Genomic DNA, 22,067 nt, shown 5'->3' with positions numbered 1-22,067 from the left:
TAGCGCACTCATTTACCATCACTCTAGCTCAGGTCGTATTTATTGGTATGCATTCCACTTGCTGCTTTCCACTCTTAGCCCTTCTCAACATTGTAACATAGTCACACAACATATCCTAAAGAACATCAGGCCTGAATCTATGAACATTGTCAGTGTGGTACATTTAGTATTTCTTCCTTGATCATTTTGGTGTTGTAAATGCCCAATAGGACACAAGTGCACATTCCTCATTTTCATAAAAGAGGGTATGAGTTATATATAAAGGTGTACTTCATATCTGAAAATTATGCTATCAATGGGTGGCCGGTCAACAAGGTAGGTTTGCAGACAGATGATGGTGTAAACTTACACCATCGCCCATTGATTAGGCCAGGTACGTAAGCTCCTGAAAGTGAATCTACATATACATAGACTATTAACTCACCTAGCAACATCCTGCATGATAGAGCACTGTAATTTATAATGCCTAAAGCCATTCATGCACTGTTCCACTCAGGTGTTCTGGGGACTGGATAAGAAACTGGCCCAGAGGAAGCACTTCCCTTCAGTAAACTGGCTCATCAGCTACAGCAAGTACTTACGTGCACTGGATGAATTCTACGAGAAGAACTACCCTGAGCTGGTGCCACTGAGAACAAAGGCCAAGGAGATCCTCCAGGAGGAGGAGGATCTTGCGGAAATTGTCCAGCTAGTGGGAAAGGTAAGGACCCGCAAATGACTGAGTGTCTGATGTCTTCGACCATGCGATCCGCTACTAGCTCAGATTAAGATGTGCATCACACGACTATTGTAAAGCAAGGTTGGTTACTTTTTTAATGTAAAATTAAATTAAAAGTTGATTTTTTGAGTTTAGTTTAGCTTGGATAGCTCAATATATCATAATTATTGACATATCAGTGAATACTCTTTACATGAACACATTTTCTTTATAAAGCTGTCTAACACTATATTAAGTTCATTAATCTCAAACTACAAATGCATCCACTGCATAGCCCATCTCCACTCTGTTAAAGTAAGTATAGATGTATTGTTCTTCAATCCTCATCTGCATATGCGGCACTCACCTAGCGTTATTGTGATTAGGTCGATGCTGCAGTTGCACTATTTATGTGATTAAATATAGCACATTCCATATAGTAACCACTGACCCTTTCTATGTTTATTACCCTGCTATATACTCTTTTTCTCATTAAATGTGATAACTGAACATTTTAAGTGGTGGTCTTGAAGTCAGGACTGTTTGGAAGACTGAAGGCTACCCTATGCAGATCAATTTCTTGGGATTTCTATCCCAGGCCTCCATTGGCTCAGTGAATCTTTCTACTCCTTTTTCAAGTAATCACCGTTGGCAAGTGGAATACTAGATCTGTTTTGTGGTGCTTCAGAGAACATGTCAACGTTTGCTTCCCTTCTACTGGGAAGGAGAGAACTGTCTACCCTGTGAGTGGTTTAGAAGAAGGACTACTCAGAGCCGATGGAAAGTTGGGCAAAACCCACAGAGAGTGGCATTTTTTTCCCAATAAGTAGGCCTTAAAATGCAACTGATTGTGAGTATAGAGAAGGACATGACCCAAGGTATTGATCTCAGTCTAGGCCATTAAATACAGACAAATTGTGCATTTACTTTCATACTAAAGTAGAATTTATTTTGACACCAGACACCAGAAATGCTCTATTTTGCAATGTTTCCAAAGCATATAAAGTACACAGAATCAAACAATAGACACCCTTTTTCAAAAATCTAGTACATGAATAAAACCATGTAAAAAAACTATAAGATACAAACCAAACCATCAGCACAATCAAAGAGCATTAAAAAGTGTGTGATACCATCCACATTTATAATAGGTCTTATTTCATCAGGCCACTAGACTCTCAAGGTGGGGTTCCTCGTAAATGTAAACTTGATAAAGTGCAAAGTGCCCTCAGAAATTAATAAAATCAATTTCATCAACCATGGTTTAATTTGTATCGCATTGGGTTTGATCTGGTTTTATTCATGTATTAGATTTTTTTAAACTGTGTTTATTGTGGTATTCTGTGCACTTTATATGCTTTGGAAAGACTGCGAAATAAATAATTTCTGGTGTTATACATTTATTTTCCCATATCAAATCAAACAAAGGCTAGGCCGTGAAATAAGAGGCAAAGACTACCAAAGCATGGTACTTGGTTTTTGGACAACTGTAATTGTGTATTTTTTTATTGACAACTGGAGTTGGGAGCACTTTTTTGGATAGCTCAAAATCAGGGCTTAGTGCATGTGAGTGCCTTGTTAGTATTTGCCTCAAAGCAGTGGCAAGGTATCTGCCCATTCCATATTCCTAGGAATAAAGTATCACCGCAGGGAGAGAGGGATGAAAAACCCACGTGTGAACTTCTTGGAAGTGCTCGTTTGCATTTAGGAGAGTTCAAGGGCGTGTGAAGAGGTGCCCGGCATCAACCTTTGCTCCTAATTACCCTCTCCTTGGTAACAGTGAGTAGAAATAACACAAATAGTGAGGATTGAAATGAGCTATATATCAAAGTGTGGCCTGAAATGAGAGAACATATAATGACTTAATATGAAAGTGCCCCTGGGCACAACAAGTATGTGCCTCAACTTGTTTGCCCTCCCATGGCACTTTTGGTATTACAGAAAGGGCCGCGGATGCTTGTACATTCCGCGCTGTAGGATAGATTGTTGCTGGTGCTAAATGTGCACCAGTGTAATATCAGGGGCTTGTTACTTCATTTTCATGTGGGTGATGTGGTCCCATGCAAATGAGGGAATCCTTTACTTTAGTGCCGGCATCATATTACAGATGCTGACACAGAGGCAAAGAGGAGGCAATGCATAGAGGTGGCACAGGTGACGCCCCTCCCCCATTTGTCACCCATTGGAAGGGGGAAAAAGGAGAACCTGTATTTCCCAGACACCCTCATGCAGTCACTCACTACACTCGTCTGCATGGGGGTCTCTTCTTTTCTTTGAAAGGGAGGCTGGTTGCGACCTGCATACTGAAAGGTGGACCGATTTCTTCAATCTTTCTGTTCATTTTCCAACAATGCTCCGCCCCTATTACCGGGCTGCGGCCGTCTATTCGGTAAGCGCGCCCTACCCTCCGATACCATTCGGGATTCATCACTAAGCCTCTGGGATTCCTCATTAAGCATTCAAATTCTTCATGCTCATAATTTTTTGTGCTGATGATGATCTCAAATCAGTGTGATCGAAACTCCGTCGACCCCTATACAACAAAAAACTCAGTTTACATTTTAAATTGCAATCAGGAGTTTCTGTCTTTGTTGTCAATGCAATATATATATTTTAAATGTCACCTTCACTCGCCACATCACTCTTGTTGTCACTTTTTTTGTGAGCACTTGAACTATATTTCTACAAAAAACGTTACTATATTGTTTATACATAAATATTCTACTATGCTAAAGCCCATCTGTGTCCCTGCCTAGTATTGCTCCCTCGGGTACTAATTGCCTGCATATGCCTAATGCTACAGGCATATTGATTAACACTGCCTTAACTCAACAGCTCTCGCTACTTTAGGACCTGTTCGGCCCTCCATGAACTACTGTTTTCCTACTATACCACAGTCCCTATTACAGGCATGGGTTCACGCCAGTACTGAGAACAATGTACTTGCTGGCATAGAATGTTGTGTCCCGGTCTGACTTTGTTGGGTTCCTAACGCTTCAGTCTATAACCGGATGGCGGTGTATTCCATTTGCCACTGTACAAGGATCCTTTCAAGTCCCAGATGGTTGAACTAACAGGTACATATTTGTTGTCTCTCCCTCTACATAGGGCTCCTTAGCCGAAGCTGATAAAATCACCCTAGAGGTTGCCAAGCTGCTTAAGGATGACTTTCTCCAGCAAAACGGCTACTCGGCGTATGACAGGTAATGGTCCACTTTGTTTCAGTGAAAGAGTATTCTTTTATCTGGCTTTGGCCTGGAATTTAGACTGCTTCCTATTTGCATTCACCTCCAAATATCAGCTCTGCATAAACCCTGCCAATGTGTAAATGATCAACATTAAAGTTCCAAAGTTTGAAGATCACCATAGAAAGCACAGATGCAAACAAGGTCGTAACAAACTTTTTTAGATGTTCTTCCAAGATGGAAGCTACCGATGCAAAGCTTACATCTGATAAGACGTCTCAATGGTGGACCCAGTTGTATTGCCAATCTGGGTTTTCCATTTCAAACCTCAGTCCTTTCACCTAGTCACCAGTTGTATCTTCCAATTAGAAGCCTGATATCCAAACCCTAATCTTTCCAAGAATAAACTTAGAATCCTATTGATTGAGAACTTCCTGCAGCATTGGTTTTACTACTGTTTTTAATAGAGATTATACAGCTAAAGCTTAGGCAGCGAACCATTAAATTGCTGAAATTGAATAGCATTCTCTGAAGGCAAGTTTGCCCCTTAAGTCAAAATATTTGAAGCTTCCATGGGCTCATTACTGTCAACTTTGAACTCATTTCCCAGTGCAGTACACAACTACCTCGAAAACGAATGCGATATTTTCAGTGCAGCAGGCCACAATGCCAACAGCTAGTTTGTTTATATTTTCTTTCCAAGCTTTATAATCCTCAGGTTCTTCAAAAACAGTCTGCATGTGTCACCCTTAAATAGCCTTTTATGCTTAAAGGAATCAGCTCCCCTTGCTAAACGTTTATACGTTAGATTCAGATATGCAATTTGCTGCTAAAATTTCCTAGAAAGGAGGCGGTTGGTTTATTACTAGATTCCTGTCCTGCCTGTACTAAAGGTAAAGAAACTGAAGAACATGTTTGTTTTTCTGCCCAGGATATCAACAGATACATAGGAGGTGGATAAGACCACTTTGCCTTGATTTAGGAGCAAGCAGCATCAGATTGCGTATAAAATTCTAAAAGCGGACGCATCAGGGCCGATAGTTTTTGCTGTTAGCCGCTTTTTATTTGCCTTCTGGATAATCCGACAGAAGCTTTTATCATAGCTTGCACTGTCAGATTGACTGTCTCATGTTGTACATGTATTCTATGTATTGTGAACTGCAAGAGCGCTCCCTCCCTTATAATGCATTTGCACGCAGTATGGCTCACAGTAGGAAGCCTGCACTACAGTTGTTTTTTTAATGTATTTGGATGTATGCTTGGCTGACCAATTCAATAGCCCTCTTTTTTAATTGTCATATGGAAATATATTTGTTATTATATGTTTAGATTGTAAATAGGCAAAAGTTTTTACTTTTTGTACACTTTGATGGTTTTTGAACAAATAAACGAACAAAGTTATTTGATGATGATGATGAATCAGTCACAGACTTACAATCCACGCCTTAACGCTGTCTATTCTTGGACACATCTTCTATCTGCATTGCATCATCAGATTCTGCTCTCTGATACCTTTGGTTCTAGGTTCTGCCCTTTCTACAAGACTGTTGGAATGCTGCAAAACATGATGGCATTTTACGACATGGCGCGGCATGCAGTGGAGGCCACAGCCCAAGCTGAGAACAAGATCACTTGGGGGCTGATCAGGGAGCAAATGGGAGACACCCTCTACAAGCTCAGCTCAATGAAATTCAAGGTAGGACTCAGGTTCCATTTCCACCGTCAAAGCAGCCCTACGGCTTAGTACAAATTCCTTTGTTGATGGGCTACAAATTTATAATAATGGCCTCTAAACTTGATGCCAATAATATGGCATTTTGTTTCTTCAATTAGATGTAATATTCCATGATTCTTATTACCTGATGCGCAAAGATTAAAGTGGAAGATTCTGGGGATGAAATATTCGATTATGTTGGTATCCTCCCAAACAACAGGAATTCCATTTTTTTTTACTGTGGAATGGGTAATGACATTCATATCTAGGATTTCTGGGTCCCTTTCTGCAGGTCATCTCTGATTCTGAAGACCTTTCCATTCAGACTTGCCACCTTCTCTAAATTGGTGGTCATTGGGCCATGGTGGGTGATGCGTGGAGCCGGGAAGGTCGGGATGGTGTGGCCAGAGGCAGGATAGGCTCCGCTGTGACTGCCGTGGAGCTAGAGCAGCTTTGCCTATCACAGTCCTGCTTTTAGGATTGTTGGCATGGACCATGTACATTGCAGTAATCAGAAGATGCTCTGCCTATAAAGTATCTTCCTTTTTTGCAGGATCCAGTGAAAGATGGAGAGGCCAAAATCAAAGCAGATTATGCCCAACTTCACGAGGAGATGCAAAATGGATTCCGAAGTCTAGAAGACTAAAAAAAGATGAAGTCGAATTAGAGCTGCTTCTTGTCCTCTCACTTATCTTTGCTTTTATGAAAAAGTCCTTTATTTAAATGTTATGTAAAAGAATAAATCCCACATTTTCTGTATATCACGTGTTGAATGAATGTACATTAAATGTACCAGAAGTTGTGTTATTTCTTCTCAGCTCGAGATGGTCAATCAATGCTCTGGTATGTGAAAAAGAGCCAGATTCTCGGCATAGAGCAGATTGTGTGGATGAGCTGCCGTGGAAAAATGTTGAGCGTTGAACTTACAATTTGCACACATAAACTACATTTTATCTAGGCTCAGTAGGATAAGGGTGCTTGCCATTGCCAAATTATTCTGGGAAGCTGTTCATGACCTATCAGAAGACGATTTGCTTTCCAGTTTTTAAGGTGAATTTTGTCTGGGAGTTTTGGTCTTCCAGGCTGGAAAGGATGTTACAGATTTCGGTTGCCTATGATGATGATGACTTGTATAGCTGAAGGGAAGTGGTGATGAGGGGTGTATTTGCATAATTTGTTGTGGATAAATGTGTTTCTTGAAGGTGATTCTTTGCCTCACCAGAAGCTGGTCGAGGAACTTGAAGATCTGCTCCATGTATTGACAGGCGCTAGAGTGCCTGGACCCAAGATGGCTACACCCAAGTGAGACTTGTTGTGGTGGGGACAAAGTACAGCACCATCCAGCAGTACATAGCTCATAGAGAGTGGCAGAGATCAGCAGCCATGCCTAGATGAAGCTGTGCACTGCCTGAGCTGCTGTGGAGTCCACAGCAAGAAAGCTTGGCCAGATATCTTGATCCTGGGCTGCAACCGCAGATCCTAGAAAATGGCGGTCCCCGGGGCCTGATCGTGTTACGGAAGCTGCGAGGCAATGCTGATGTGTTGCCACTCACACTGGTAGTCCCTCGGAGATGCCAAGCTGAAAAGGGCCGGCTTGGGGTGGTGCATCAGCAGTGCAGTTGTGATTGTGAGGTCACTTTGTGTTTCATTTTGACACCCCAGGCCTGGCCTGTCCATGGCGAGACCCTGAGCACTTAGCCCCATCCAGTGGCCAAGAGCGACTGCAGGTCCGATAGCACCCTGAGGTGCTGCAGAGAAGGACAGCCCTGTAATTAGCCCACAGGAGGGAGGTGCCTACAGCAGGCTGACGCTACCCACACCATGCTGGCCCGGGGGCGGCAGAGCCTATAGGTATCCCTGGAACCTGCATTGCTGACATATGCCGGACTCCCCCCACAGCAGTGGTGAACCGACAACACCCAAGCAATACTTACTGGTGAGAAGGCCCTCGACAGACATATGTTCCTCTAGTCTGGATTCCCCTAGCAAAGGAACCTCACCACCCTGAAATACTACTGGTAAAGCCAGTGGTATTGAGGACCCACCAGATCCTCAACAGCAAAAATGGGTAAAGGAGACCATAAGCTAAGCAAGATAAACTATCATTTGAAGCAAAAAGAAGCAACGCCAATCCACTGGAAGAACTAGGCACCTCCATAGTGGCTGGGCACTGTAAAAAGACCAAGAAATCAAGTTGCTCCTGCTACATATGCAAAAAAGTCTCTCCTCCATAGATGGCAAATTAGAAACACTCACGGCCAGAATGGACAAGATCACTGTCCAGTTGGGCAAGCAGGAAAGTCAGATCTTGGATGACGAGACCAGGACATTGACACTATTGGATGACATGGCTGACTCCTGTAATAACTCCCTGACATGGCAATGGTCCTAAAAAGTAATTCAGGGCAAGGACGAAGACCTTGAGTCCAAGTTCTGACGGGACAATCTCCAGCTAATAGGCCTGCTGGAATCTACCAACAATGGTACCATGGTAGACTACACTGAGACTCTCTTTAGGTTGCTTTTTGGTACTGAACATCTTTCTTCCCTGTTCGCAGTGGAGCGAGCGCCTCACTCTCCGAGACTGCACACTGCACCTGGTGCTCCCCCTTGACCCATAATTGCAAGACACCTCAATTTCGAGATTCTGGACAACATATTGAGGTTTTCAAGGGAGAAACAAGACCTAAAATTCATGAAGGAAGCACTCTCTCTACAGTCCCAGCCTCACCCTGGCCGTCCAGACAGCGAGTCAGGAATATCTACTATTAAATCGCAAACTACAGTGTGCAGCCATCCCCTATGCCATGCTTTACCTGCGTAACTAAAGATAACGCACCGCAAAAAGTCACACGTATTTCAAGACCAGCGCAGTCTATCCCCGTTTATCGTGTGTCATCTCCGAATCCAGCACAAAACCCAGAGAACAGACGAGATGATATGTAAAGCGACACTAACTGGATGCAAGAAAAGCTCTCCTATGGATCATTAACATTGTGCGACCTGATTAGCCGCACAGACTGATATGAGACAGACCGCAGGGGCCCCCGCTCTGCAGAACATATAAAATAATTCACAAAATGCACGGCACATCACTGATCGGCCAAAGAGGACCTCTTGCATCAGACATTGTGGATTACAAATTGCTACACTTGCCCACTCCCCAAACACCTCACACATGAGATTTCCCCCCACTGGTAAGCTCTCATGTAATTGTGATTATTGTTTTACATGTCTATATTTTTGCTTGTGCTACTTTGGCTACTTAGGCGCGGGATGGGAGGGTGGAGTTGGACGGGGATCACTAGCTGGTTGGGACAGCTAGTGTGGGAGGAGGGTGGAGGATCATTAGAACTCACAACTCCACAGGCAGGAACTGCCATTTCACAAACAGCACGGACAAATAAAACACATGGACACCCAAAGTGGTCAGCAGCGGCTCCTCCGTTATGGCAGAGGAGCGTCACGCCTACTGCTGAAAGCCAGCAGAGGAAAAGGACAAAAATTAAATAATAATAAAACATTTAATTATCTTTTTATTTTTAGCCCTGCTGGCTGCGAGCCGAGGGAGGGGCGTGGCCTCCCATACTGACGCTGCAGCACCAGGGAGGAGGGGGGAGTGGTGGACACTGCCAACTGCATATGACGGTTTGGCCGGCCTCAGGTGGAGCCTTTCTCCACCTGAAGGTTGTTGTACAGCTAGGTGGAGAATCAAACAGAGCCTCCCAGTACATGTCTGATTGTCAAACTGAGGCGTTCAGGCCAATCCCAGTGCTGCTCACATGCAGGGCCGGACTGGCCTTAGCGGGCACTGGGCATTTCCCCGGTGGGCTTCCAGGGTTGGGGGCAGGTTTTGGGCCCCTGTGGCCCGATTTTGTTACAGGGCCGTTTTTGCAGTATAGCTGCTATATCTGCCACTGTAACTAAATTGGCCGAAACCAGCTGTGGCAAACAGCTTGGCCGCACCCCCAACCCTCCTGGGGATCTGACCGAGCACTTGCCAGGGCCGGTTTTGGTTCACAGTCCGGCCCTGCTCACATGCTGGAAATAGAATTCCCAGCTTGTGAGAAGTGCTGGGATTGGGAGCTGGGAGCCTGCACACTGTGCAGCAGGCTCTTGACAAGGACGCCAGGATTGGGAGCAAGGCGGCAGCCATCAGAGCAGGTACATTTTATTTTCTTTATACATCTGTTTTTGTTTATTTTGTGTTCCCCCCACCCCACCACTTAGCATTACAAGTGTCTGCTACTGAGAGTGCGGTGAGGTAGTGTGGAGCACTTGCGAGCTACGGTCCGACTCCCCCTCAAATCTGACTCTTCTGGGAGGAGCTACGCGCGGATCCAAGATGGACGCGTGAGCACAGGGTTCCCGAGACCCCTTCCGCCACCCTCATCTATCCTGAAGCAAATCCTGATTTGGACGACGGGTATTTCTTGCTGATGCCCTGCTGATACCAAAAACGTTTTCTACAACCCGATTTGGCCGCCGGGAACGGGACTTGCTGCACCTCGTGACTCGTCAAAAATCCTTTTCACCATTGTCAAAGACTTCATTAACCCCCCCGCTAGGGCCACACAGAGCTCTGCCAGTCAGGCCCTATGCGATGGACTCTCTGATTATTTCCTCGAAAAAATAAACAACCTCTGTGTCTCATTCCCTAATGGGATATCTCCCCACCCCCCCTACACTAGCCCCTCAACATCCTCGTCCTTATTATCCTTCAATAAATTGACCATTGATATTGCTATCTGGCTACTCACCCAATGCAAATCGTGTGCCCCCTCCGACCCTGTCCCTGCTAAACTTATGGGTGATCTGGCTCCTTCACTAGCCAGCTCCTTCCTCTCCATCTGGAATTCCTCCCTCCACCACGGCTTCTTCCCAACCGCTTGGAAGGAGGCTCTGGTGGTTCCCATCCTGAAAAAGCCCGATGCCGACCCCACAATTTTCGCCAATTACCGCCCCATCTCCCTTCTCCCCAAACCCGCTAAAGTCCTGGAAAAAGCCGTGCAGCTGCAACTTACGGAGTATTTGGAGAACAACTCTCTGCTGCACGACTCACAATCTGGATTTCGAGCGGGATTCAGCACTGAGACGGCTCTGTTGGAGGTGTCGGAGACTATCCGTGAGTGTGTGGACAGGGGCGAGGAGGCCATGCTTGTCCTCCTTGACCTGTCCGCCGCTTTTGATACGATCTCCCACCCCATCCTCCTTGACCGACTCAAACAGACAGGCATTGGCGGCACCGCTATCAGCTGGATCGAGTCCTTCCTTACTGGAAGAAGTCAGAGGGTCTTGCTGAGGCCGTTCAAATCTGAGGATAAACCCTTGTTATGTGGTGTGCCACAGGGCTCTGCCCTCAGCCCTCTATTTTTCAACATCTATCTCGCCCCACTGGCCGCTGTTGTGGAGTCCTGCGGGGTCAGAGTGGTCTCTTATGCTGATGATACTCAGCTGATGTTTTCCTTCAGAGACCACTCGGACTCCACGTTCGCCAACTTCCGCCAGTGTCTTGACAGCATCAGTGTCTGGATGACCAACAACCATCTAAGACTTAATGCGGATAAGACAGAGGTGCTGTTTTTTAACCAGAAAAATCCCATCCCCCCCTCACGGTGGTGGCCCTCGGCACTGGATCCCGCTCCCTCCCCCGTCCACTCTGCTCGCAACCTGGGATTTCAGTTTGACGACTCCCTCTCATGCAAAGCTCAAGTTAACAAAGTCACATCTGCCTGCTTCTTGAAGCTGCGCATGATCAAAAAGTACTCCCCTATCTCCCCCTGGACTCCCGCCGAACAGTAACCCAGGCTCTCATTACGTCTCACCTGGACTACGCTAACAGCCTTTACGCTGGAGCTCCTCAGTATCTGATAGACCGGCTTCAGATTGTCCAGAACGCGGCTGCCAGACTGATTGGAAACATCCCCTACCGTCAGTCAGTCACCGCCTATCGTAAAGAGCTTCACTGGCTTCCCATTGCCAGCCGCATCCAGTTCAAGATCCTTACCCTTGCCTATCGAGCTATCAACGACCTTGGACCCAACTACCTTAAAAAGCGAGTGTCGATATCTCACTCCATCAGATCCCTGAGATCCAACAACCTCCGCCTCCTGATCTCCCCCCGGTTTAGACTCGCTAGAATGGGCGGCAGAGGGTTCAGTGTTATCTCTGCCAAGCTGTGGAACGGTCTTCCTATCGATCTCAGATTCTGCCCTTCTGAATCCATCTTTCGGGCCAGACTTAAAACCTGGCTATTTTCCGGACTTTGATCCTCACACTGCTGATTTCCTCCCCTCTCTTCTCCCTCTGAGGCTCAGGTTCTAGCGCCGGGACACCCCTCCGGGGGTAGCTGTGCGCTCTACAAACTACATAAATAAATAATAAATAAATAAATAATCTGAGGCCTATATAGGTGGCCAACCGGGGGCTTGAGTTCCCGAGATACCCAGGTGGCAATTGAACAACAACGGCTGGAGAGATACTTCCGCTGCCCCTGTGGTACTTTCGGTTCGATTTTGGTCATTGTTGATGCCAACTCGTTGCTGATCTCTACTGCTGCCCTGGTCTGGTCGTCAATTCTACTTTGGCCGTCGATCCTCGCCCTTTCGACTCTACAGGCCTGCCATAGAGGGAATCATTTTGGCCAGATCCCTAAGGTCCTGTCGGAGCTCGTCGCCCATCATGGCGGGCAGGGCGGACGCTGAGAGGCGCCACACCAGAGGCCCGAACCGTGGAGGGGCTGCCCAAGCTCAGACTATAGATCGCTTTACTCGCCCGAAGGGATCCCCAGGTGGAACGAACAAGGCCCTTGGGGAGACTGGTGACGATACTCCTGCGACTCAAGAGCCGACTTTAAAGGATGTCATGGGCGCCATTGCCGGTATCCAGACCGCGATGGGCCAGCAGTATGAAACTCTAGCTACTAAGTTAGACACGGTGGCAATCGAGGTCAATCTTATCAGGACGGATTTGGGGAAAACCAATGAGCGGGTCAAGTCCCTGGACATCAAGACGGCAAGCCTGACTACGGATGTCTCGGATCTCCAGACCGAGGTCCGTAATCTCCGAACGTCGAGAGACTTGTTCGCCCATCGACTGGATGATTTCGAGAGCCGGGCCAGGCGCAACAACGTTCGCATCGTAGGTGTCCCGGAGAATTCTACGGCCGTGCCTACGGACCTTTTGGTGGAAGACCTTATCCGGAACAACTTGGCTCCAAAAGGCCTCAGTAATCTTTTTGCGGTTGAGCGTGCTCACAAGATTCCGGGTGGGAAGCCCAAGCTTGGTGCCGCTCCAAGGCCCATAATAGCCAGGATTTTTAATTTCCGGGACAGAGACGCTATCCTGCAGGCCTCCTGTGTTAATGGCCCCACTAAGTTTGAAAATGTGTCGGTCAGCTTCTATCCGGACTTTACGCAGGCGGTACAGAAGCAACGTATGGGCTTCACGGGGGTGAAAAGACGTCTTAGGGACATGGGACTGAAATACGCCATGCTTTTTCCGGCCCGCCTGAGGATTGAACATAATGAACGTGCGTTCTTTTTCGATCGCCCCGAGGTGGCCAGTGACTGGCTGGACAACCTGCCGACGCAACACACCAGCCCGGAGACTTCGAGGGGAGCCGAGGGCGGCTTGGAAGAACAGGAGTAGTGAGTCTGTGCCGACGAGCCAATTTCTGGACGCTTTGCAGTGGCTCTGTGATAGCAATGTTTGTACGTTGTAGATACCCCGGGGTGGGGGGATTCGGGACTCTTCCTCCTCAGGGGACTTTTTTCTCTCTCTTCTTGTAGATTAGTTTAATGGGGCGACAGGCACACTGCAAGTTGGGGTGGCTTTTTGGTCTACCGCAGGGGTGCAGGGTGGGGGGTTGTGTGTTGAGGGTTCCTTGGGGGGTGGTGGGGGGTCTTTTCTTGTTTGTTTGTTTCGAGGCTACGATTTGGTTGGTATTTTATCCTTTGTACCTGTTTCATGGAGGGGGGACTGTTTTTTCATTTCTGGGATGGGGGGTAGGGGGCTGAGAGTGCTGAGCTGGAACGTTAATGGTCTCGGGGATAGGATTAAACGGGGGATAGTGTTGCAGTATTTGAGGCGATACTCCCCGGATATCGTTTTACTACAGGAAACGCATCTTGTGGGTAATACGTGCCACGCACTGAATAGACAAGGCTACCGCTTGGTGGCCCACTCTGGATTCACTACTGGATCGAGGGGGCGGGCATCCTGGTTAGAAACTCCCTCCCGCTCGAAATAGATGACAGGGTGCTGGACGATAGGGGTCGCTATGCCGCTGTTGTGGGTCGATGGGAGGGGAAGACGATCTCCATTTTGTCTGTGTATGTTCCCCCTGGTCTACAGTCCACCACGTTTTCTGATTTGGGTGGGGTGGTCCTCGGGCTCCCCGATGGCTTGTTGGTAGTGGGTGGCGATTTTAATTCGGTCATCAGTGGAGAGGAGGATCGTAGCCCTCGTAGGACCCTCCCCACGTCGCAGTTGTGGCTGGGGAATTTTCTGGACACATTGGGATTAGCTGATTGTTGGAGGCAACTTCACCCTGGCCAGCTCCAATACACCTTTTATTCAGGGGCTCATGGTAGTCTTTCGAGACTCGACTACATCCTTTTACCAGCGACGCAGATGGTCTCTGTAAGGGAAATTAGGCATTTGGCTAGAGGGATTTCGGATCACTCCCCACTCTGGCTCACTATTGACGTGCGGCTAGAGTCCGGGGGTCGGGTTGCTCCGATTAATCCGTGGCATCTTCGTAACCCCTACATTATTGCGGAAGTGGTTACGCACATTGATTACTACTTTGCTGAGAATGAGGGGTGAGTATCCTCCCCTGTCTTATTGTGGGAGGCATATAAAACTGTTATCCGGGGTCAGACTCTCTCTTTGATTGCTAGCGAGAGGAGGCGCAGAACTATGGAAGTGGTGCGATTGGAAAACGATATTACTGAGTTGGAGGAGCGGATGGAGTCTGGAACTACGCCTGATGGTTTGCACTCCTTGGCGCTTAAACAGTCTGAATACAGAGCTCTGGTGACGGATGCGGCTATGGCGATGAGTCATGAGCAGCAGGGGCGTCTGTATGATGTGGGTGACAAGGCGGGGAAATTGATTGCTTGGCTTGACAAAAGGGAAAGATTGAATCGGGTGGTGCCTGTTATTGAGAGAGTGGATGGTGTGCGAGTGGTGGACCCGGTCGAGATAGTGGAGGTCTTTGCCCAGCACTTTCAGAAGGTTTACGCGCCGGTCTCGGACAGACCAGAGGAGGACTCACACCTGTTGCTCCGCGATATAGCGTTGCCTAGACTGTCGGACTCGGACCAGGAGCTTATGGAGGCGGATTTTTCCACCGATGAAGTATCGCTCGCTATCCGTGCGCTTCGTTCGGGTAAGGCTTCGGGCCCGAACGGTATACCAGTTGAGCTGTATAAGCTGAGCCCAGACAAAATGGCGCCATATCTTCGTCGGATGTTTTTGGCATCGCGAGATATTGGGATTCTTCCACGGGATCAGAGACTGGCGTCCATTGTGGTTATTCACAAGGATGGCAAGCCTCTTGACCACTGTTCGTCATATCGGCCGATCTCGCTTTTGAATGTGGAGCCCAAGGTCCTTGCTAAGATCTTGGTGAGCCGACTGGTTACGGTGATCGGTGATTTGGTACACCCTGATCAGTCCGGGTTTATCCCCCACCGCAATACCGCACTCAATCTTCGACGTCTTCATGGTGTCCTGGCAAGGGCGGGGTCTCTTGAGGAGCCGGCCATCTTGGCCTCCCTTGACGCCTCGATGGCCTTCGACACGGTGGAATGGCCTTATCTGTGGGCTGCCCTTGCTAAGTTTGGCTTTGGTGCTAAGTTTATCGGGTGGGTTAGACTTTTGCATGAGCAACCACTGGCTCAGGTGGTGGTCAATGGAAGGGCCTCGGATCCTTTTGTCCTTGGGCGCGGCACGAGGCAGGGCTGCCCTCTGTCGCCTCTCCTTTTTGCACTTGCTCTTGAACCCCTTGCCGCGTGGCTCCGTTGGGAGCCCTCGCTCCGGGGCATACGGTGGTCCCCTACCTTCGAGGATCGGGTGTCGCTCTATGACGATGACATACTGTTGTACCTTACTTCTCCCCGTAAGTCATTGGGTGTTCTGTTTGACGTCCTGAATTCTTTTGGAAAGAACTCTGGTTTGGTTATCAACTGGGTTAAATCCTGTATTTACCCACTTACAGGTGGACAGCCTGCTTTGCCACGCGTTTGCCCTATACCTGTCTCCAGTGTTGGCTTCAAGTACTTGGGGATTTACATTTCAATGGACCCCAAAGTACGCTATGAGCGGAATTTACTACCTCCGCTTGCCCGGCTTCGGTCGGATGTGGCGGCGTGGTGTGGACTGCCTCTGTCCCCTTTGGGAAGAGCGGTCTTGTTTAAAATGATGTCTCTTCCCTGGTTCCTCTACGCCATCCAAAACGCGCTTGATCTGGTTCCGGCCGGCTATTTTTGTGAAATCGAGGGCCTCCAGAGGAAACTGGTTTGGGGCGGGCGGCCTCGCATAGCATTGGCAAAACTGACTTTGCCCTGGGATGACGGCGGTATAGCTTTGCCTGATGTCAAACGCTATTATTGGGCGTCTCAGTTGAGTGCTATCAATCATGCTGTGTATGGTCCCGTTCCGAATCCCGCTTATGAGATGGACAGGTGGCAACTGCCGGGGGGCGATTATAATAGAGCGCTCTATTCCAGGACCGCCAGGAGGAATTTGACGGGCCCCACTGCGGTGGCGGTACGTGTATGGGATAGTGCAACATCGGCCACGGGCTGGACGGATAAATTGACTAGAGCAACTCCCCTGTATGCAGCTGAGAGATTGGGTGGCCTGTGGTCCTCGAGGGGTTTCGATAGATGGGATCTTATAGGTATCAGCAAAGTGAGTGATCTTTGGGCCACTGACAGAGTCAAATCGTTTGACGAGCTGCAACGGGAGTATAAGCTGAGTGATAGGGAGTATTTCCGATATCTTCAGGTCCGCCACGCTCTTGATTCGGTCTTCCCTGCTGGTACTACGATCCCTGAGTCTTCTCCCCTGGAGGATAGAGTGCTGGATGGGCACGTCCCTGACAGCACTATCTCCCTCATATATAAAAAACGTATTAATGCCCGTTCGGACCTTCTTATACAGCTAAGAGATACATGGATTGGTGATGGTCTGGAGATAGACGATGAAGACTGGCAGGCTGCAATATCCTCCCCTAAAGAAGTTGCGATTCCGGCGCGTCTCCGACTGGTGCAGCTGAAGATTCTGCATCGTATCTATGTCACGGGTCCACGGTTGATGCATATGGGTTATTCTGAGGATGGGTCATGTCGGCCTTTTTTGTGTTTTCTTCTTGTTGTAAAAGAAAAAAAGAAAAAAAAAATCTGACTCTTCTGACCAGGAGAGTCTGGTGACTTAACACCCCCCAAAAAGATTAGAAAGGTACATACCTAGACAGGCAGCACATAGATATCACTCTCTTCCAAGAGACACACATAGCGAACCTGGGCAGACTCCGCTTTGCAGCTTAATGTGTACCCATAAAGCACTTGCGATCTACTCCTCCTACTCCCTCGACACAGCCCTGTTGGTCAGACGTGGCTTCCTGTTCGAGCTACTCCATGAGCTCAATGACCTCCAAGATAGATATAACTTGCTTTAAGCCATAATATGTGAATTACAGAAAATGTTTCTTAGTACATATGGGCCAAACACCAACGAAACAGACTTTCTGGGACAAGGCTGGCTAAACTGCGCTTTGGTAACCCCCACCGACCATATTGTAGGGAGGCGACTTTAAATTGGGTCTTTGCAAAAAAGTTGACTGCTCAAACCCCAATCATTGCAAACACACACACCACAAATCCGTAACTGTGTTGACAACCATCATAGCTAATGGAGGAGTAATTGACATATGATGACGCCTAAGACATCAAGACGCTAGGGAAGGAATACACATATCTACAGCACATGCATCTTGGGCACAACTGGACCACTAGCTGGGCACAAGTGAGGTATGTCTAGGGTGAAACAGGTGGAACACCTTCCCCGTACGCTGTCGGATTATGCCCTAGTTAGACTTTTTCTGGGTTTACCAAACCTGGTACATCGGGCATTCGCCTGGTGCGTCTGCCTGATGGGACTCCTGGACAATGCCTTTAAAGAGGAAATTCTTGTGAACCACCGCTCCATCCTATATGCCTAATGAGTGCATAACACCAGCTGCGGATATCTGACCTCGTTCGGTCACATTACCTAGGCAAGGCTCAAAGACCCAAGAAGACAATTCTTAGATTCACCCCTAACCTTGGACAAGATCACTGCTGTGATCTCAGACCTCCCAAACTGCAAGGCTGCTTGCAGTGATAGATTCCCAGTGGAATTCTATATAGTTTACCCACCAATCCTCGCGGCCAGTCTTTTGAGAGTTTACAAAGAGGCACAAGAGAAGGGTATCCTTCTCCCTTCCATCCACCACACTTATAACATTATTAAAGCCCAGCAAACCTGCCAAAAAATTTGATTCCTACCATCGCTTGCCTATAACAAATATAGATGCTTAGATTTTAGCTAAGTCTTGGCAAATAAACCGATGCTCCTGCTTCTAAACCTTGTCCATTCCAGGCAAGGTTGATCCCTAGCAGGTCCACCACTCAAAGCCTGAATACTCTATTCCCCCTTATGATTCAGCTAAACCCGCACCTAAAGACTGTGGCCGTCTTTCAGAATGCCACAAATGTGTTTGATTCCCTGGAGTGGTCCTTCCTGCTTGCTGTTCTTAAGAGAATGGGCTTTCCATACAGATACATCCTCTGGATAAAGTTACTATATACACCGAAATAACTAGAGTGTAGCTGAACGGCCTCATCTCTAATCCGATACCACTGAGCACGGGCACTCGACTTGACTGCCTCTCGCCCCACTCCTCTATGTCATTGCCTCTGAACCCCTGGCATGTCTGGTGGGCTAACTGCATGGATGACAAGACCTAAATTTCACCCCCTGTAAGATTCTCATAGCATTATATGCAGGCAATATCACCCAACCCACAATCTAAGTCCAGTTATCAGGGAGTGCACAATATTTAACGCGCTCTTTGACATTGCTATAAACTGGAATAAATTAATGATCTTTCTGCTGGAATTTCCTATTTCTTGGTGCATGATGACAGTGAAATATCTGGGAGTCTGGGTCTGTTTATTCACAAATACTACTATGGGTGAATTCCACAGGGCAGTCAAGTCTAAAAAAGAGGAGCAGGTTGAGAGATGGCGATGCCTACCTCTCGCTCTGATGGGGCGACTGTCACTAATGAAAATGGTCATTCTGCCTCAACTATTGTACCTCTTCTATAATATCCCTATTAACCTGAACAAACAATTATTTTAAATATCATGCCCCTGTAAGAATTGTGGTGTATTATATGGTGTGGTTTTGTGATCTCGCTGTATAATATACTCACTAAACCATCTTGGGTCCAGTGAGTCTCATTTTTAAAAGCTCTAGCTCAACCCAGGGTAGCTGTGGTTTCGAACAACAAGGCTCAAACAAAGGAACTAGTGGAAAGCATCTAGATGCACCAAACAACAGAATAAGAAAGTCACACCACACGAAGGAATTCCAAAACCAGTTTAAAAAATTGGTTATATTTTTACGAATCTTTAGACACAAAGATAAGCAAATGTCACCAGAGGATTATGGAGATATACATTTTTTAGTAAAATGTAAATCTCTGTTTTTTAGCCCAAAGCACAAACAAACACTGGTAAATGTAAAGCTTGAAAACTTTCAAAAAGTTTTAACTACATGCGCGCTGCGGGTTTTCCCGCTGTGCGCTGACATTTGCGAAAACCCCGTGTATCATGACGAGCTCAGCTCGTCATGAGCGCACGGCAGGCGTAACTCATGACGAGCTGAGCTCGTCATGAGAGTCGAAGGGGTTAAAGAGTTGTGTTTGACTATTCCGGGTTGGACTAGCAACCAATTCTGACAGGGAGAAGGGCAGGGGGTGGGAGGCAATATGGAGTATTTGGACAGTTACATGGTCACCAAACCAATCTCAAGTCCAGGTCCACTCTTTATGCAAGGACCGCCTTAGACTTCCATAGAGTGGTCCTGATGCTGAGGAGACAGGATACTTAGGATCCTGTAGGATGCTCTGGGTGCTGTGCGAAAGACGGGCGGTCTTCCTCAGGTTATTCCTCGGTCCGCGATTGAGGTGGGGAAACTTTGGCCACAGGGGTCGATGTTCCTTGAAATCCTCTTTGATCCAACAGAAGTCCATTTGCAACTGGGCTACTGATCTCCAGTCACAACAGGTCAAGCAGTTTCCTGTTGTGAGGGCTAGTGTCTGTTGTTGGTAACCAATCTTCACTTTGACAACTCTTCTGGGTCTGACAGCCTCAGTGCAACTTTGAGCACTGATGATTGGTCTTCTTGGCTGCATATTGGTGAAAGTGGCTAATGACTTAGCAGAACAGGCTCCTTCTGCTGTTATGGCCCTGGTCTCGGGTCAGTCAGCTGCTGACTTTTGAAATTCACCTTTTTTGTCTGGGGCTCTAGAGTGACTTTTCTACGAGCCAAATGCCACAGGCAAGGTCCTCTCTTTTCTAGCTCAAGGAGCTACAGGTGCAGTCCAGTGGTTGGTGCAGCCTCTCTTACCAGATCCAAGGGTCAGCAGGACAGTCCTTCTTTAGACCTCTCTCCAGTCCAGATGTGATCTGAGGTTCTGGGTTCCATATTTATGCACAGGGAGTGCCTCTCAGTGGATGAAGGGGTCACTAGCCAATGGGCTACCAGGTCCCCTCCCACCTTTTGACGACTTCCGACTATATCTGACATGCTAGCTATCACAGAGTGTACTGTTCTGCTCACTCCCAATATAGCTGAATGTGTTGCTTGGTCTGGGAAGCTTGATAGCCCACCCTAGAGGTGTGGCTACCTGTTGGATACATGCCAACCGAAATATTGGTTTGACCATTGCCATCCCCTCTCTGTTCCCACCTCCAGCCCTTCTACCTGAACAAAGAAGCAGCACCTTGCCCATCAAAGGCAGCTTCTCCATTGAAGCTCGCCTTTTAGACCAACTCCCTATATGATTTCCCTCTCCTTGGTAACAGTGAGTAGAAATAACACAAATAGTGAGGATTGAAATGAGCTATATATCAAAGTGTGGCCTGTAATGAAAGAACATATAATGACTTAACATGAAAGTGCCCCTGGGCAGAACAAGCATGTGCCTCAACTTGTTTGCCCTCCCATGGCACTTTTGGTATTACAGAAAGGGCCGCGGATGCTTGTAGATTCCGCGCTGTAGGATAGATTGTTGCTGGTGCTAAATGTGCACCAGTGTAATATCAGGGGCTTGTTACTTCATTTTCATGTGGGTGGTGTGGTCCCATGCAAATGAGGGAATCCTTTACTTTAGTGCCGGCATCATATTACAGATGCTGGCGCAGAGGCAAAGAGGAGGCAATGCATAGAGGTGGCACAGGTGGCGCCCCTCCCCCATTTGTCACCCATTGGAAGGGGGAAAAAGGAGAACCTGTATTTCCCAGACACCCTCATGCAGTCACCCACTACACTCATCTGCATGGGGGTCTCTGCTTTACTTTGAAAGGGAGGCTGGTTGCGACCTGCATACTGAAAGGTGGACCGATTTCTTCAATCTTTCTGTTCATTTTCCAACAATGCTCTGTCCCTATTACTGGGCCGCGGCCGTCTATTCGGTAAGCGCGCCCTCCCCTCCAATACCACTCGGGATTCATCACTAAGCCTCCGGGATTCCGCATTAAGCATTCAAATTCTTCATGCTCACACTTTTTTGTGCTGATGATGATCTCAAATCAGTGTGATCAAAACACCGTCGACCCCTATAAAACAAAAAACTCAGTTTACTGTTTAAATTAGAATCAGGAGTTTCTGTCTTTGTTGTCAATGCAATATATATATATATTTTAAATGTCACCTTCACTCGCCACATCACTCCTGTTGTCACTTTTTTGTGAGCACTTGAACTATATTTCTACAAAAAACGTTACTATATTGTTTATAAATAATTATTCTACTATGCGAAAGCCCATCTGTGTCCCTGCCTAGTATTGCTCCCTCGGGTACTAATTGCCTGCATATGCCTAATGCTACAGGCATATTGATTAACACTGCCTTAGCTCAAGAGCTCTCGCTACTTTGGGACCTGTTCGGCCCTCCATGAACTACTGTTTTCCTACTTTACCACTGTCCCTATTACAGGCATGGGTTCACGCCTGTACTGAGAACAATGTACTTGCTGGCATACAATGTTGTGTCCCGGCCTGACTTTGTTGGGTTCCTAACGCTTCAGTCTATAAGCAGATGGTGGTGTATTCCATGTGCCACTGTACATGGATCTTTTCAAGTATCAGATGGTTGAACTAACAGGTGCATATTGTCTATCCCTCTACAT

General features: G+C 47.3%; 1 protein-coding gene across 1 annotated transcript in view; it reads left to right on the top strand.

Moving 5' to 3' along the window:
• The window catches only part of LOC144798419 (V-type proton ATPase catalytic subunit A-like), a 60,687-nt gene extending 54,332 nt beyond the window's left edge, over positions 1-6,355 (top strand). The window contains exons 12-15 of the mRNA XM_078669290.1: positions 497-700; positions 3,806-3,900; positions 5,407-5,578; positions 6,150-6,355. Of these exons, the coding sequence (XP_078525416.1) occupies positions 497-700; positions 3,806-3,900; positions 5,407-5,578; positions 6,150-6,242 (564 nt within the window). The 3' untranslated portion in view covers positions 6,243-6,355. The remainder of the gene's footprint in view (positions 1-496; positions 701-3,805; positions 3,901-5,406; positions 5,579-6,149) is intronic.
• The last annotated feature ends 15,712 nt before the right edge of the window (positions 6,356-22,067 follow it).

This window comes from Lissotriton helveticus, chromosome 12 (assembly GCF_964261635.1).
Source record: "Lissotriton helveticus chromosome 12, aLisHel1.1, whole genome shotgun sequence".
Taxonomy (NCBI): domain Eukaryota; kingdom Metazoa; phylum Chordata; class Amphibia; order Caudata; family Salamandridae; genus Lissotriton; species Lissotriton helveticus.
Note: the sequence above shows the minus strand (reverse complement) of the source record. Positions and strands in the feature narration are given on the sequence as shown.